Source organism: Orycteropus afer, unplaced genomic scaffold, assembly GCF_000298275.1.
Source record: "Orycteropus afer afer isolate SDZICR_OR568_19922 unplaced genomic scaffold, OryAfe1.0 scaffold00021, whole genome shotgun sequence".
Lineage (NCBI taxonomy): Eukaryota > Metazoa > Chordata > Mammalia > Tubulidentata > Orycteropodidae > Orycteropus > Orycteropus afer.
Genome location: NW_006921608.1, coordinates 13393155 through 13407481, shown reverse-complemented (window position 1 = coordinate 13407481; position 14327 = coordinate 13393155). Strand labels below are relative to the sequence as shown.

The 14327-nt window shown below is 38.4% G+C and overlaps 1 protein-coding gene across 1 annotated transcript in view; it reads left to right on the top strand.

Annotated features, from left to right (window-relative positions):
• VPS13B (vacuolar protein sorting 13 homolog B) overlaps nt 1-14327 on the top strand; it is a 1115876-nt gene that overhangs the window by 821550 nt on the left and 279999 nt on the right. Inside the window, exon 35 of the mRNA XM_007934836.2 lies at nt 11132-11515. Within this exon, the coding sequence (XP_007933027.1) occupies nt 11132-11515 (384 nt within the window). The remainder of the gene's footprint in view (nt 1-11131; nt 11516-14327) is intronic.

Genomic DNA, 14327 nt, shown 5'->3' with positions numbered 1-14327 from the left:
ATGCAATGATGGGTCTCTCCTCATCCAGAGCAAAGAAGAATGAAGAAAACCAAAGATTCATGGAAACAATTAGTCCTAGCGACTGGTACACCATGCAATCCTCAGCCTATACAACTCTGAGACCAGAACTAGATGGTGCCTGGCAACCACTGGCAACCACTCGGAGGGGGATCTATGTAGGAGATCCTGGATAGAGAGGAAGAACAATGCAGAACAAAACTCAAAATCATTTGGAAAAAAGGGCCGGGGGGAGGACCAGGTTTGCAGGTCTGATAGAACCTGGTGGAACCACTGAGACTATAGCCCTTAGCTGCCCTTCAGGTCTGGAATTGAACACACACCTGTGGCTTCCAGACAAACAAAAGACAGGCGTATGAGTTGAACATTTACCTGAGGCAGATACACTTCTTGGAGAGAACAATCATGGGAGGAAGAAGGGCTGTTTATGCACAGGGAGACAGCTCAGGGGGCAGGAGTGCATGGAGGGATGGGCACAGGGTCGGGAGGAAGTGGGAGGGGCACTGTTACATTGTGGTAAATTGTGATCAGTGTCATGAGACAAAGTGTATGTGAGCTGCTGTATGGAAAGTGAGTTTGCTCTGTAAATTTTCACCCAAATCACAATTTAAAAAAAGAAAAAAGATTGGATTTTCTACCATTTTCCAGTGGTAGTCAGTTAGTTGACATTATCTGGTATCACTCTAAATTCATTATTTTTAATGATGGTCAAATTGTCTCATCATTGCCACTCTTGTAAGCTGGAACTGCTGTAAATAGACTTCTCTCATGTTTTTAGTCCTACTGTTTCCAGTCTGTAATCCACCATCCATTTCCTTTGTCCACCAAATTCTTTGCTGCCATTGGGTACAATCTAAGTCCCATTATTCCTTCAGTATTTGTTTCTCTTTCATTTCAGTAAACATTGATCTCTCAGTCACATCTTTCTGTAAGTAGCTTGGTAATGCCATTTTCACCAAATATATCTCAAAACATTTGGCTGCTTCTAAATCTCATTCACTGTCTCACATCCACTAGATGCCACCATTGAGAATAGCCCTCCCTCAAAAATACGAGGCACAGGCACCAAAAAAGCTGCCAGAATTAGTGAAGCAGTACAGTGTAAGTAACTGCCTAAATGCTTAGGGAGAGAGAAGCTCATTAGGGTGAATTCACTTGAATGCATTCATTTTAGAAAATCAGTATAAGCAGCTTATAATTAGACTTTTTATGTTGTGATTTTAGAAGGCAGTGTAGTCAAAAAAAGTCAGTACTTGGCCATAAGAATACTTGTGTGAGTAATTTTGCTAGTATAGCTATTCCTCAGCTATCAACTATCTCATTGTCTGATATTTCACATTTTCTACAAGCATAAAAGATCTACTCTCCAGCTATTTTGTACATTAATGACGTTTGTCTGGCAGTAACAAACACCACAGCAAGAGTAACACTGGCTGTGATATTTTAGGTTATTGTCAACTTGGTTGGGCCATGATTCCCAGTGGTTTGGCAGTTATGTAATGATGTAATTTGGCAGTTATATAATGATGTAACCATCCTCCATTTTGTGATCTGATGTGGTCATCCTTGGTTTTCATGTAACCACCTGGTCTTTGGAACCTAACCATGTCCTTAAGTGAGGAATAGGTGTAGTGATGATGCCTGGCTGACCTATACCAGGAACACACATCAGTCACCATCTGTGAGCCTCCTCACCACCATATATGGGACAGCAAATACCCAATTCCACTTTGTTTACCTCCATTAATTGAAACACCCATGTCTACCACCACTGGAGCCTTTACACCTCACACCTTAAATAAAGACACATGATCTTAATGTTACTGCCAGGTCCCCAGCTTTTCTACCTCTCACACCTGTGAGTGCTCTGTCCCCAGTATCCACTGACATTATGAATACCTTTCTTTGGCCACTGTAGCAAAAATCTGAATTTGAATTGCTGAGTAAGATGTGAAAAGCATACTTTGACTTGGTAATATACATAATCTTTTATCTGAGTTACTAGAATTGATAAAGTCAAGGTTAATTACAGATGTCAATTCTGTGTTTTGCATTTACCTTATTACTAAAGTAGAGGAAAAAACACCATCGTTCTTATGTCTGTGCATAGCCACACATGGATGTACTGACTGTTCCTAGCAAGGCTTACTTGTCTAAAAACATTTTTGTCTTTTGCAAAGTAAATTCCAAAGGAAGAAACACTTAACAAAGAAGTTTTCTTTCATAAATGTTCTGATTTTGTTATAACAAGCCATATTGAATCCATTGGGTTTTGGTAATAGATTTCAAAATACATCATAAACGTAAGTAATATGATGACTAATGGGTCAAGTAAAGTTGGAACATTTTAAATGAGAAAATAGCTGGAACAGTTTGCAGGAAACTTTTCCAGTTGATTTTTGGTCCCCCACAAGGTGTGCATTAACATAAACTTAGGGGAATCACCTCTGGGGCTTGAATTCCCTCTCTGATTTCATTATTACAATATGATTCTTTTCCTTTCGCTGTTAAGTCATCTCCTAGGGTGATGGGAACATAAAATAAGTGTAATTTATTTGTATTTGTCTAATCTGCTTTTAACTTAATAGTCATTCCATCATTCTGTTTCCTGGTAGCTGTTCGGAAAGTTTTGAAGGGTAATTAGAATCTAGTAATTGACAGGCATGCGTTTACTTGGTAACTTAAAGAGACAGAGCGTGTTCCGTGATGGTGAGAAATGAGATCTGGCAGGAAAGTGGATGACTCAGCTGGGAGAGTCTCTGTTACTGCATATCCCTCAAATCTAAACTCGGAGAGTAACCCATTTATTAAAGTTCAGTGAGGATTATGAAAAAATTCCAAACTCTTCAACACAGAGCCTGATAATAATTAGAATAAAATCCACATTAACAGTCTATGCTGGGTTTTTATCTTATTATATTTCCAGTTATTGTAAACCAACATTATATATAGCTCTCCCTGTGTCTCATTTTGGTATAACTCTAGTCCATTTCTTTAATGATTGCTTTTTAACACTGAAGTTAATGTTTTTCATTGATTTTTTTTTTAGAAAGTATTTAAAAAAAAAAAAAACTAAATAAGTGGATTGCTCAATTTTTATTTTTATTTTTCATGTTTAAAAATGCCAAACTTTTTGTTGCATAATTTTTCCCTTTTGTAAAAATAATTTTCCTGTCACTAAGATGCTGTGAAAATATTTGCAATAAAAGCACTAATTTTTTACCAAAAAGAAGTGGCTGGCAAGCTCAAGGTCTAGATACACTGACTAGTAAAACAGTAGAAAATTTGTTAAATTGTCAGATGGAACAATGATTGCATGATTTTAGTTGAAAGTTTCACACATGTTGATGATGCACTTTATATAACAACAACGGATATTAATTCAACGAAGGGTAGTACATTTCATTTTGGTATTTGCTTCCCGACTCTTGGTGGACCTGTTGCTTTTGAAGGAAATATGTAGTATTAGAATACAGCCTCATTTCATACTTGTCCAGCTGTTTGCCTGTAGAACTCCTTAGCTTGCCCAAATGGATCTATTTCAGCCCCTCTTGTTTACACAGAGAACTAGACATGTTTTGCAGGGAATGTGGCTGACCACACTCCCCTTACAGGGTGGCAGCAGTGAGTGGTTCTCTGGTCCCCTGGAAGGCACCAAGCACAGATGCTGTATTCTACACAAACATAAAAAAAAAAAAACATTTGAAAGTTGAATTATTTAAATGTTTTGAATATTAATTTGTTTCCAATTAAAATTGAACATAATAACTGTCTGACACTACACATAGCTCTAATACATTTTTTTTTCTAGTGGATTTTTGAAGTTTCTAAAAGCTTTCATCAATTGCTGTTCAGTGAGTGAAATAAGTTTGGTAATCTAAGCCTTAATCATCCTAAGACCATCCTAAGAATGGGGGTTTGTTGCATACATAACAGTTTTGACAAGATCCCACAGGAAAGAGTCTAATGGAAATAGATTAAATAATTAAGATGTCCAAATAAGTAGCTCTCCTCTGCCAATCCACTGGTGTGAGAAAGGGTCATGCAGAAACTATTACCCTAGAAAGTTAAAATTTTAAATGCACTGTTCCAAATTCACAAAACCAACTATTAAAAGACTTAAATTAAAAGTTTAAATAATGAAACTTAAAAATTTAAATGCTCAACTACTTTTAAAATTCAACTTTCTTTTTAAATTAATTTTGTAATATGAGCAAAATCATGTGACAGAATAAATTCTCTCTCATGATTAAGTTACTTCTTTGGATCTTGACAAATTGATTGGTGGTTCTGAGTTTTACTGGCCCAACTGTCTCTAGTCTAGGTGTTAAATTGAAGAGCTTTGGTGGCATAGTGCCTAAGGCATTGACTGCTAACCAGAAAGCTGGCAGTTCAAACCCACCAGCCACTCCTCAGAAGGAAGGTTGGGCAATCTACTTCCATAGTGACACCACCTCAGAAACCAAAGGAGGGTTGCTAGGAGTCAGATCCGACTGAACGGCAGTTTTGGGCTGGATTCTCTAGAGAAGCAAAACCAGTAAAGCTTATATATACATATAGAGAAAGAGAAATTTATCTTAGGAAAATGGCTCATACACTTACAGAAGCTGGCAAGTCCCAAGTTCTTGGATCAAACATCCAGCTGGAGGTTTTTCCTGACTTATGCAGCTGCAGGGGCTGACAAGCTCAAGGTTAGCAGGCAGTATACCAGCTGTTGCCTCCAACGAACGACGAATCCAAGATCGCCAGGCCGAGAGGTGGATTGTTCAGTCACGGACAGTTGTAGGAAGCACAACAGGATCCCAATCCACAGAAGAGTGTCTCTTTTCCCAGGATGTCCATAAATATGTTGGAAGCAGGCCACACCCCTAGGGAAACTGCCTTTCAACTGATTAGCTGCTCAAAATATATACATCCAATTCCATCATGGGAACAACCCATATCACAACTGCTTAAACCACACAGAATTGTGGTCCTACCAAGTTGACACACAGCTCCAGCTATCACAGTCTACCCCTTGTCAACTTGGCAGTTGTACACATCTTCTTAACCATATATAATCTCTAAATAAGAACAATTATAAAGTCATGTTTGCGCTAACCCGTGTACAGCCGAAACACATTAACCTTATTTACATTTCATAGTTGATAAGAGAAGGAAACAAAAATATTTGGTGCACATATACAATGATGAAATATAACAATCACAGTCCTCATTTTCATAGCTGGTCACGTGATCATAGCTAATATTCAGAACAACCTTCTTCCACCACCCATTCTGTTCCCATGCCCTCAGCAAGCACCTCAGCTAGTCATGGTTCTTTGCCTGGTGCGGTAACCCAAACCTTCATTTCTGAAGAGTCTGGGCCATTAGCAGTCATGTCAGAATTGGGTTGCTGTAATTTTCCATTGACTTTAATCACAGAGCATGGTAGTACTAAGAGATGTCCTAAAGAATCTCCTGTATTCCAGACATATTCTTCTTTACCTCCATTATGTAATGTCAATCCAATTTCCCCTTGGTAATCAGGATCTATCACACCAGATAGTACAGTAACGCCCTTCTTTGTCTGTTGATCCAGAGGCATAAGGAAGCCAAAATGACCAAGTGGCATTCTTAACTTCTAGTTTAATGCAATCAGTGTTGTGGCTCCAGGTGGGAGTGTTCCTCTCTTTGGGACTAAGTTCTCCAGACCCACAGAGCATAGGGTAGCAGAGGCAAGAAGCAAAAATTTTTTGAGTGGGTCACTAGGGGTAACAGTGAGGATACCACTCCATGTCCACCTGTGGGTTCCTGGCTATTGGAGAAACAGCACCATATATTGGACGCTGGTTTAGAGCATATATAGCCTTCTGGAGAACATTGCCCCAACCCTTCAAGGTATTGCCACCTAGCTGGCACTGTAATTGTGTTTTTAGAGGCCATTCCATTGTTCTATCAAGCCAGCTGCTTCTGGATGATGGGGAACATGGTAAAACCAGTGAATTCCATCAGCATAGGCCCATTGCCAGACTTAATTTGCTATGAAGTGAGTCCCTTGATCTGAAGCAATGCTGTGTGGGATACCATGACAGTGGATAAGGCATTCTGTAAGTGCACAGATGGTAGTTTTGGTAGAAGCATTGCATGCAAGGAAGGCAAATCCATATCCAGAATAAGTATCTATTCCAGTGAGAACAAAATGCTCTCCTTTCCATGATGGGAGTGGTAATGAACCTGCCATCAGGTTGCTGGCTGATGACCCCAAGGAATAGTTCCATATCATGGACTCAGTGTTGGTCTCTGCTGCTGGCAGATTGGGCACTTAGCAGTGGTGGTAACCAAATCAAGGCCCCTATTTTTCATGTGTATTAGTAAGATCAGGGATGGTCCTATGGCTTCCTTAGCATGTAGCAGTAGTAGTCCATCTTTCTTACCCTCTGCAGAGGTGTCACCCTGATCTCACCAGTAAAGGGTTCAGCATATATATTCTACTACCTTTTGGAGGAGACAGAGAAAGTGGAAAATAAACTCAAAAAATTAACCTGGTTCAGAGTTGGTTAACATTTATGCTTAAACTGGTATGTAAAAGCCATGGGCACATTCAAGCCCTTTAGCCTTTTGAAAAGTGCACATGAGAGTGAAAAAAAAAAAAAAAAAAAATCAAAGAGTGGGGAAAGCTGTCCTCTTATCCATATGACAAAGTCATTGAAATATTTTTTTTTTATTTCTAAGTTGATACAGTAAAATTTACCTTGTGTGTGTGTATGTTGCAATTCTGTGAATTTTAACATATGTATAGATTCTTGTAACCACTAGCACAATCAAGCTATAGACCAGTTCTGTCATCCCAAAAAACTCACTCATGGTACTCCTTTGTAGTCATACCTTTCTCCCTGCCATAATCCCTTAAAACCCATTGTTCTCTATTACCTTAGGGCATTTTTTGTTTTGTTTTGTTTTGTTTTGTTTTTGCCTTTTGAGAATGTCATTTATATGACATCATAGGAGCTCTGGTAGCATAGTGCCTAAGGTACTTGACTGCTCACTAGAAGGCTGGTGGTTCAAAGCCACCAGCCACTCCTTGGAAGGAAGGTTGGGCAATCTACTTCTGTAGTGATACCACCTCAGAAACCCAAGGAGGGGTTGCTGTAAGTCAGGTCCAACTCGATGGCACATAACAGCAACAACAATGTGGAATCATATAGCATGCAACCTTTTGATTCTGGCTTCTTTTGCTCATATAATGTCTTTGAGATTCAGCCACGTTGTTACATGTATCAATTCATCCATTAATGATTAGGAATAGAAAGAACTGCTTTAAATACCTTTGGATATGTTGTTGTGTGAACACAAGTTTTCATTCTTCCAGAGTAAATACCTGGAATTGTTGGGTCATATGTTCAGTGCATGTTTATAAGAAACTGCAAAAATGTTTTCCAGAATGCCTGTACCATTTGCATTCCCACTAGCAGTGTATGAGAGTACTAGTAGCTCTGTATCCTCAAACAATAATCCATTTTATAATGCAGTTTCCTGAGTTGGAGGACTGAGGCCCTTGCTTCTTCCTAGTTGTTAGCCAGTTACCTGCCATGTACTTGCTCTATCACTTCATGCTGGAATACCCCAGAACAGTCTACTCTGGTTCTGTGGTGGGCAGAATTGTAATGATGCTCACCTGCCCATAAGAGTCCCATCCCCTGGTTATTCAATCAAACATGAATCTAATCTACTAGGTACTGTGTTGCTATGAAGCTCAACTGCTAGCCAAAGGTTAGCTCAAACCTACCTAAAGGGAACTCAGAATAAAGGCCTGGCTCACAGTTCATGGACTATCATGTATACATACATACTTAAGCAGTTAACTATAAAAACAGTCTAGGTAAGTGCATGATGATGGCAACATGCACGGGATATTCTGGAAGCAATGATGAGAAATACCTTTCTCAGTCTCAGAAGTCGAGAATAATTCCCTGGAGGAAGTGACTCAAGGGCTGAGTCTTAAAGGATGAGTTAGACAAGTAACTAGGGGTATCAGAAGCTTCTGTCTGTGTTACTGGGACTACAATACCTGAGATGTGAGGGTCCATATCTGTGGCTAGTCAGCAACTCTCAAATGCTGTTCTGTGGATGCTTTGCCCAGTATACAGTCAGAGAAAATTAATTCATTAAGTTTGGCAGTTGGTATATAGGTAAGTATCTGTGCATCTTCCTGAATTGTTTTTATAGCTACCACAGGCATTTCTGACTCTTAATTTAAGTCTTTCTGTTATGAATCTAGGCAAAAGCAGATTTAGCATCAGGCTCCAACGTCTTAGCCTTCTTTCTGGTTTAACTTTGTTTTGGTTTTCTTTTGTTACTGTCATTTGTAAAGGTGGTTCTTTGTTCTTTATTTGAGGTGAAAGGTATGTATTAGTTTCTTTGAAGCTACAGAATTTGACAGCCCACATATAGGAATGTGTAAACAGAGCTGGTAAAGAGTAGATAATTTGAAACTTTCAGTTTCCATTGTTTCCCATCAGCCTCTTTCATTATCTCAAATGTTACAAGTCAAAAATTATGCCTTTCAACAAATGGTCCTGGTTTGTGAGAAATAAACCCATAAAAGAAAGCATGGGTATATGCCTTTGTGACCTTGGGTTAGGTCATGGTTTGTCAACTATGGCACCAGAAGCACAAGTAATAAAGAATAAATGAATTGGATTTTACAAAACTTAAAAATCTTGTGCTACAAATGATAACATCAAAAAAGTAGAAAGACAGCTCACAAAATGGAAGAAAATATTTGTAAATCAAGTAACTGATAAAGAATTTGTATCTGGAATATATAAGGAACTCACAGTTCAATTAAAAAAAAGACAAATAATTAAAAACTGAACAAAGGATTTGAATAGACATTCCTCCAAAATGATATACAAAAAGAATATAAAAATATGTTCAACATCATTAGTTGTTCAAAACTGAAAAACTCACTGCAATTGAGTCGGATCCAACTTATAGTAAGCCCTCCTTGGGTCTCTGAGGCCATATCACTATGGAAGTAGATTGCCCAGTCTTCCGAGGAATAGCTGGTGGGTTTGAACTGCCAGCCTTCTGGTTAGCAGTCAGATGCCTTAGGCACTATGCCACCAGAGCTCTCATTAGTTTGTTAGGGAAATACATACCCATGACAGTGGCTCTAAAAAACAGTGTCATCAGAAGCAACCAGTCCCTGGAGAAGGAGAGAAGTATATCATGCTTCATGAAGTAGAGGGTTTGCAAAAAAGGGGAAGACCTTCAACAAAACAGATTGACACGGTAGTTGCAACAATGGGCACAGCAACGATTGGAAGGATGGTAGAGGACTGGCAGCTTCATTCTGTTGTGCATAGGGTGCTTTGAGTCAGAGCCGACTCAGCGGCACCTAACAGCAATATACAATAGAATTGTATTTGGCCATAAAAAGGAATGAAGTGCTGATACACACGACAATATGGATGAACTTGGAAACCTTATCCTAAGTGAAAGAAGCCAGACACAAAAGATCACATACTCTACACATTTGTTTATATGAAATGTCTAGAACTGGCAAGTCTATAGAGAAATAACTTAGGTCAGTAGTTGCTGGGGGCTGGGGAGTGGATGGGAAGTGACTGCTAGTGGGTACAGGATTTCTTTTTGTGGTGAAAAATGATCTGGAATTAGTGGTGAATATGTATACTGGTGAATATTACATACTGGTGAATATTTTTATAAACCATCTAATTGTATACTTTAAATAGTTAAATTGAATGTTATATGTCAATAAGATATTTAAAAAATAATAATTCCTTTAAGTTAAGGCTTTTTTTTCCAGTTTTAAAAAAATACATGGAGGTATTGCATAAGGATGACCTAGGCATCTAATCCTTTCCAGTGGGAACTAGCAGGAAGCAGGGCTTTGCAGGAGCTGCTTCAGTTTTACTGGGTTACTGGGTCTGAGGAAAGAAGCGCAATGACGGAGCAAAGGAAGGGGGACGCCACCCTGACCTACAAGGGATGGTACTGTGCGGGAGCCTGGGTAACCAGGAGAATAGCCTAAAGTTACTGACATCTGAGGAAGGTCAGAGGGACCCTCCTCATCAAGTAACATGTGAAATACTGATTTTATCTGCTTAGTAACTTTGCTACTCCTAGTTTCATACAGGATTATGTCTTCTATTACTTCCTCGATCTCCAATTTAAAGAACATTTGTTAGGATCAGGTAAGTGCAATCATTTATTGATCATGTACCTTGTGCCAGACACACTGTGCTGGGTACTAGGTTATAAAGATGAATGACGTGTGACATGCTCTGCCTGTATGATGCTTACAATCTTATGTCTTATTACTACTACTCATAAAACACACACAAAAGGTGATACAGGGTGAGACAGAACAATGAAAATAATATGATAATAAGGTGAGTTAGGATTCATGCCACATAACCAAGTGACAAATAAGGGCAACATCTGTATATAATGCATATAAAATGGACTGTACAGGTTTTCAGAAATCTCTGCCTACCTGGGTTCAGTGGGTAAGGTATTTGAACTTATTAATTAACTTATTAATGCAGACTATAGGAAAAAATGCAGGGCCTCTTCTGGTTTGCAGCAGATCACAAAGGGGGAACAAATGTTTTCTGCATATGCTTGATAAGAGAATGTAGGAGGTGCAACTTCAGTCAGTCATTGAAACAAAATTTACTAATACCAGTATTTGTGATAAGTATTGTGGAAGTCCTTTTGCCTTGGAAGAAAGAATGCCAGTCTCAGATAAGTAGCAAAAGGGAAAGACTCCATTTTGCCTTGGAGTGGGAACGCATAGGTATAAACCGATGGCCTTGATGCTCATGTGTGGCCCTTGCTGTATCAGGAGTAGACAGTCACATGTCTGTTGGGAATGTCAGGAATGTAGGTACACAAGTCGTCCAGGAAAAGGGTTCCTTCAAGTAACTACATAAAAGGAATAGTTAGGTAGTGAGTAAACGAAATATAACGTTCTGGCGTTTTAATGAGTCCATTAAGTGAGTATAGGTCTTGGGATACTTAAATAGGAGGTTGACAGGGAAGTAAAGGCTTGTATTTAATAATAAAACAAAAATAATTTTCTTTCCTTTTTTTAATTCTGTAGCAGACATCAACTTGGATATATCAAAGCCTTTGAAAGCCAACCTGAGTTTTACCAAACTGGATCAGATAAACCATTTTTTAAAGAAGATTAAAAATGCACACAGCAAAGAGACTTCATCCCTGTCAGACACCATGCTGAGTAAGGGTGAACCTGCAGCCTCCAAATGTTACCGTGGGAAGTTGTCTAAGCCTGAAGTTCATGGTGGTGGAGTACAGAAGATTCCAGTTCAAGAGAACATGTGGAGAGCTGTTTCTGGCTTTCAAAAAATTTCTGTCCATACCACTCAGATTGTGGTCTCCATGGAAACTGTCCCCCATCCCAATAAGCCATGCCTGTTAGCCTCTTTATCAAGCCTCAGTATCAAAGCAGCACACAAAGTACCCGGTAAGTTATTTCTGAGATAATTTTATAGCCAATTCTTTGAGCCTAGGTATTTTAATGCCCTAAACTAAACTGTTGCTATCCACATCTTGAAAACATTCCTACAGATGTATTTAAAACTGTTAATTCCTGAATTTGTTTTTCACCTAAAGTGTCTGTAGTGGAACAAGCAGGTTTTCTAGGCCAGTGGAACAGTGGCTCTCCAACTGTGGTCTCAGGACCAGCAGCTTCAGCATCATCTGGGAACGTGTCAGAAATGCAAATTCTCAGACCCCACCCCAGACCTACTGAATCCGAAACTCTGGGCATGGAGCCCAGCAATCTGCGTTTCAACAAGCCCTGCAGGTGATTCTGATGCGCTGCATTAAGTCATTGGTAACAATTTATTTAAAAAAGAAAAACTGTTGTGGTGGCAGGTAGCGCTACACAAAGTGTAATAGAAGCCAAGGTTCAACTTTGCGAGAATAATGCCATTGAGGATTATCAGGCAGCAACACCTGGCAAGCAAAGTATGCTGCCCTGGAGCCTGTGTTGCTGTGCCCAGCCTAACAGAGCGGCGTGACCCTGCAGACTGAATGTCATGGATGGGTGAGAGGTGAGAAATGAACTCAAGGTGACATGTACATTTTCCTTCTCTGTCTCAACAACTAAGTAGCGCTGCTTTTTCACACTGAATTAAAGAGGGTGGGCAGAAGGCCTGTGAGGAGGGGAGGCATGAAAGCAAGGCACAGGTGGGAAATAACAGTTTTCAATCACAGAAACTGCTACTGTAAAAGCTCAGGGCACAAAGCCAGAAATGTTACTCAGAAAAAAGCAGCAAAAAGGAAAAACCTCTTTTCCACTTTTAATACGCAGGAAAGAATTGGGCCTGGGGGTAATACCGGGGATAAAGCAAATCCTTCTACTACGTGCAGCTTAGTTGCTTATCAAAAAGGATGTAAGTGGCAGCTGGGCACTAACTGTAACTTAGTTCCTTATAGCCAGTGTGGGCACAGCAGTTTAAGAGATAAAGAAAAGGGTTCAGAGTGGAGAAGTATGAATTTTAGGCCAAAAAATTAGGTAATTTATTTCCTTCTCACCAGAAGTATTTGTGACCAAGCCAGCTAAAAGCACTGTATTTTTTTTTTATTGTCTTAAAAGTTAGAAATGAAAAATGTAAAGTTCATGGACATGAAAGACTATGAAACACTTGCTGATTTTTCCACAAATAAATTGCAACCCAGACAACAGTGAGCCCATTCCCACGCCTTTTCAGTTGTACCTTAATCAAAGCAGGGAAAGGTTAGGACTCAACAGAGTAGAAGAATTTAAGTGTACTGCACTCAGAATTCTCAGTCTTCTTCTTTTTTTCATCTTCATTTCTTTTTTATTCAGTTGCTACTCATACTTTAATCACTTTCAGTGGTGTCTGTCTTGGTAAATGTCCCTATAGCATAATTAAACCCTCTCTCACTGAGCTGTACAAGTTAGTAAACTCATTCTGTAAAAACATATTCATTTTATGATTATGTTCTTATATCTAGTTAAACAGAAAAATAGAAACTGCAGCTCTGAATAAGACAGGCTTTATTAACACAAATGTGTAGTGTCCAGCAAACATTCTAAAATAGTTGTATCAACAAATCAAATCAAAGTGGAAGTTAGACCTTTAATAGGAAGAATTGTATTATGAGACCATAACAAAAAACAAATCTATTTTTTTCTACATTTCTCTTTTATGTAATGACATGCTCAAACATTTTAAGAAAATAATAAAGTCAGCAAAATAATTTAAATCACGTAAGTTCTAATTAACTGATGATAAGATTGTATTATTTAATGCTGAAAGCTGATTCCTAGGAAAATTGTCATTGAGAGATGATCATGTTTTTCAAAATACTATGTTTTTCATAAGTAAAACATTATAAAAGAAAATATAATTGAAGTTTTCAACAGTAAGTTAATTGTATACCTAAGTATCTTAAAAATCCATTATTTTGGATAAAGTATATGCAACGTATACATTCACAGTGTATTTTTTGATAAGTGGTAAAAATAGCCTCCGAGCCCCAGAAAACAAAATTCTACCAGTAGTCGTACTTCTTTCTGTATTTTTTCAAGTGACATTGTTCTGTATTTAACGAAAATCTTTTATAGGGTATCTTTGAGCTCAACAGAGTTAATGTCAGATTTTTATAGTTTGAGTCTATTACAGAAATACTTCACTGAGTCTTTGATTTTACAGTTTATATAACTATTGTGACCATCTGCAGCAGCTGTACTTTTCAAATTATTTGCTGAACCAAATTGAGCACGGTGACAAAAGTAGTCATCTCAGATGTACTATTAAACAGAGAAAGAAAAAGAAACGTTGCCTTGGTACAGTATAGCCATCTGCTGTACAGATGTTATTGTATAGAATGACTTAAGATAAAATAATTGTAGAAAATTTTCATTAAAACCTCAACAATTTGCACTTGTTTATGTGAATCTGCATAACTCCCCAATGAGACAACACACTTGGGGTTTCTTTGGTTCTCACTCACTTTCTCTTTGATCCTTTTTGATGTGCTGGCTTTAATAAACATGGTCCAAAACACTATGCAAAAACATCATGGAAAAAACTACAAAGGAACAATTATAGCAGCAGAAACTACTCTAATCCCTAACTTACGCAAGCTATTTTTAGTGATTTTTTTTTTTTACACTCTTTATGTGACAATGTTATATAAACAGGGTAAAACGGTCTTTTCCAGATGAGTTTTAATTTGAAAGCTTAAGTAGATTTGTAATGCGAGAGGAATCTTATGTGCTAAGTAATATTTAGAGAAACACA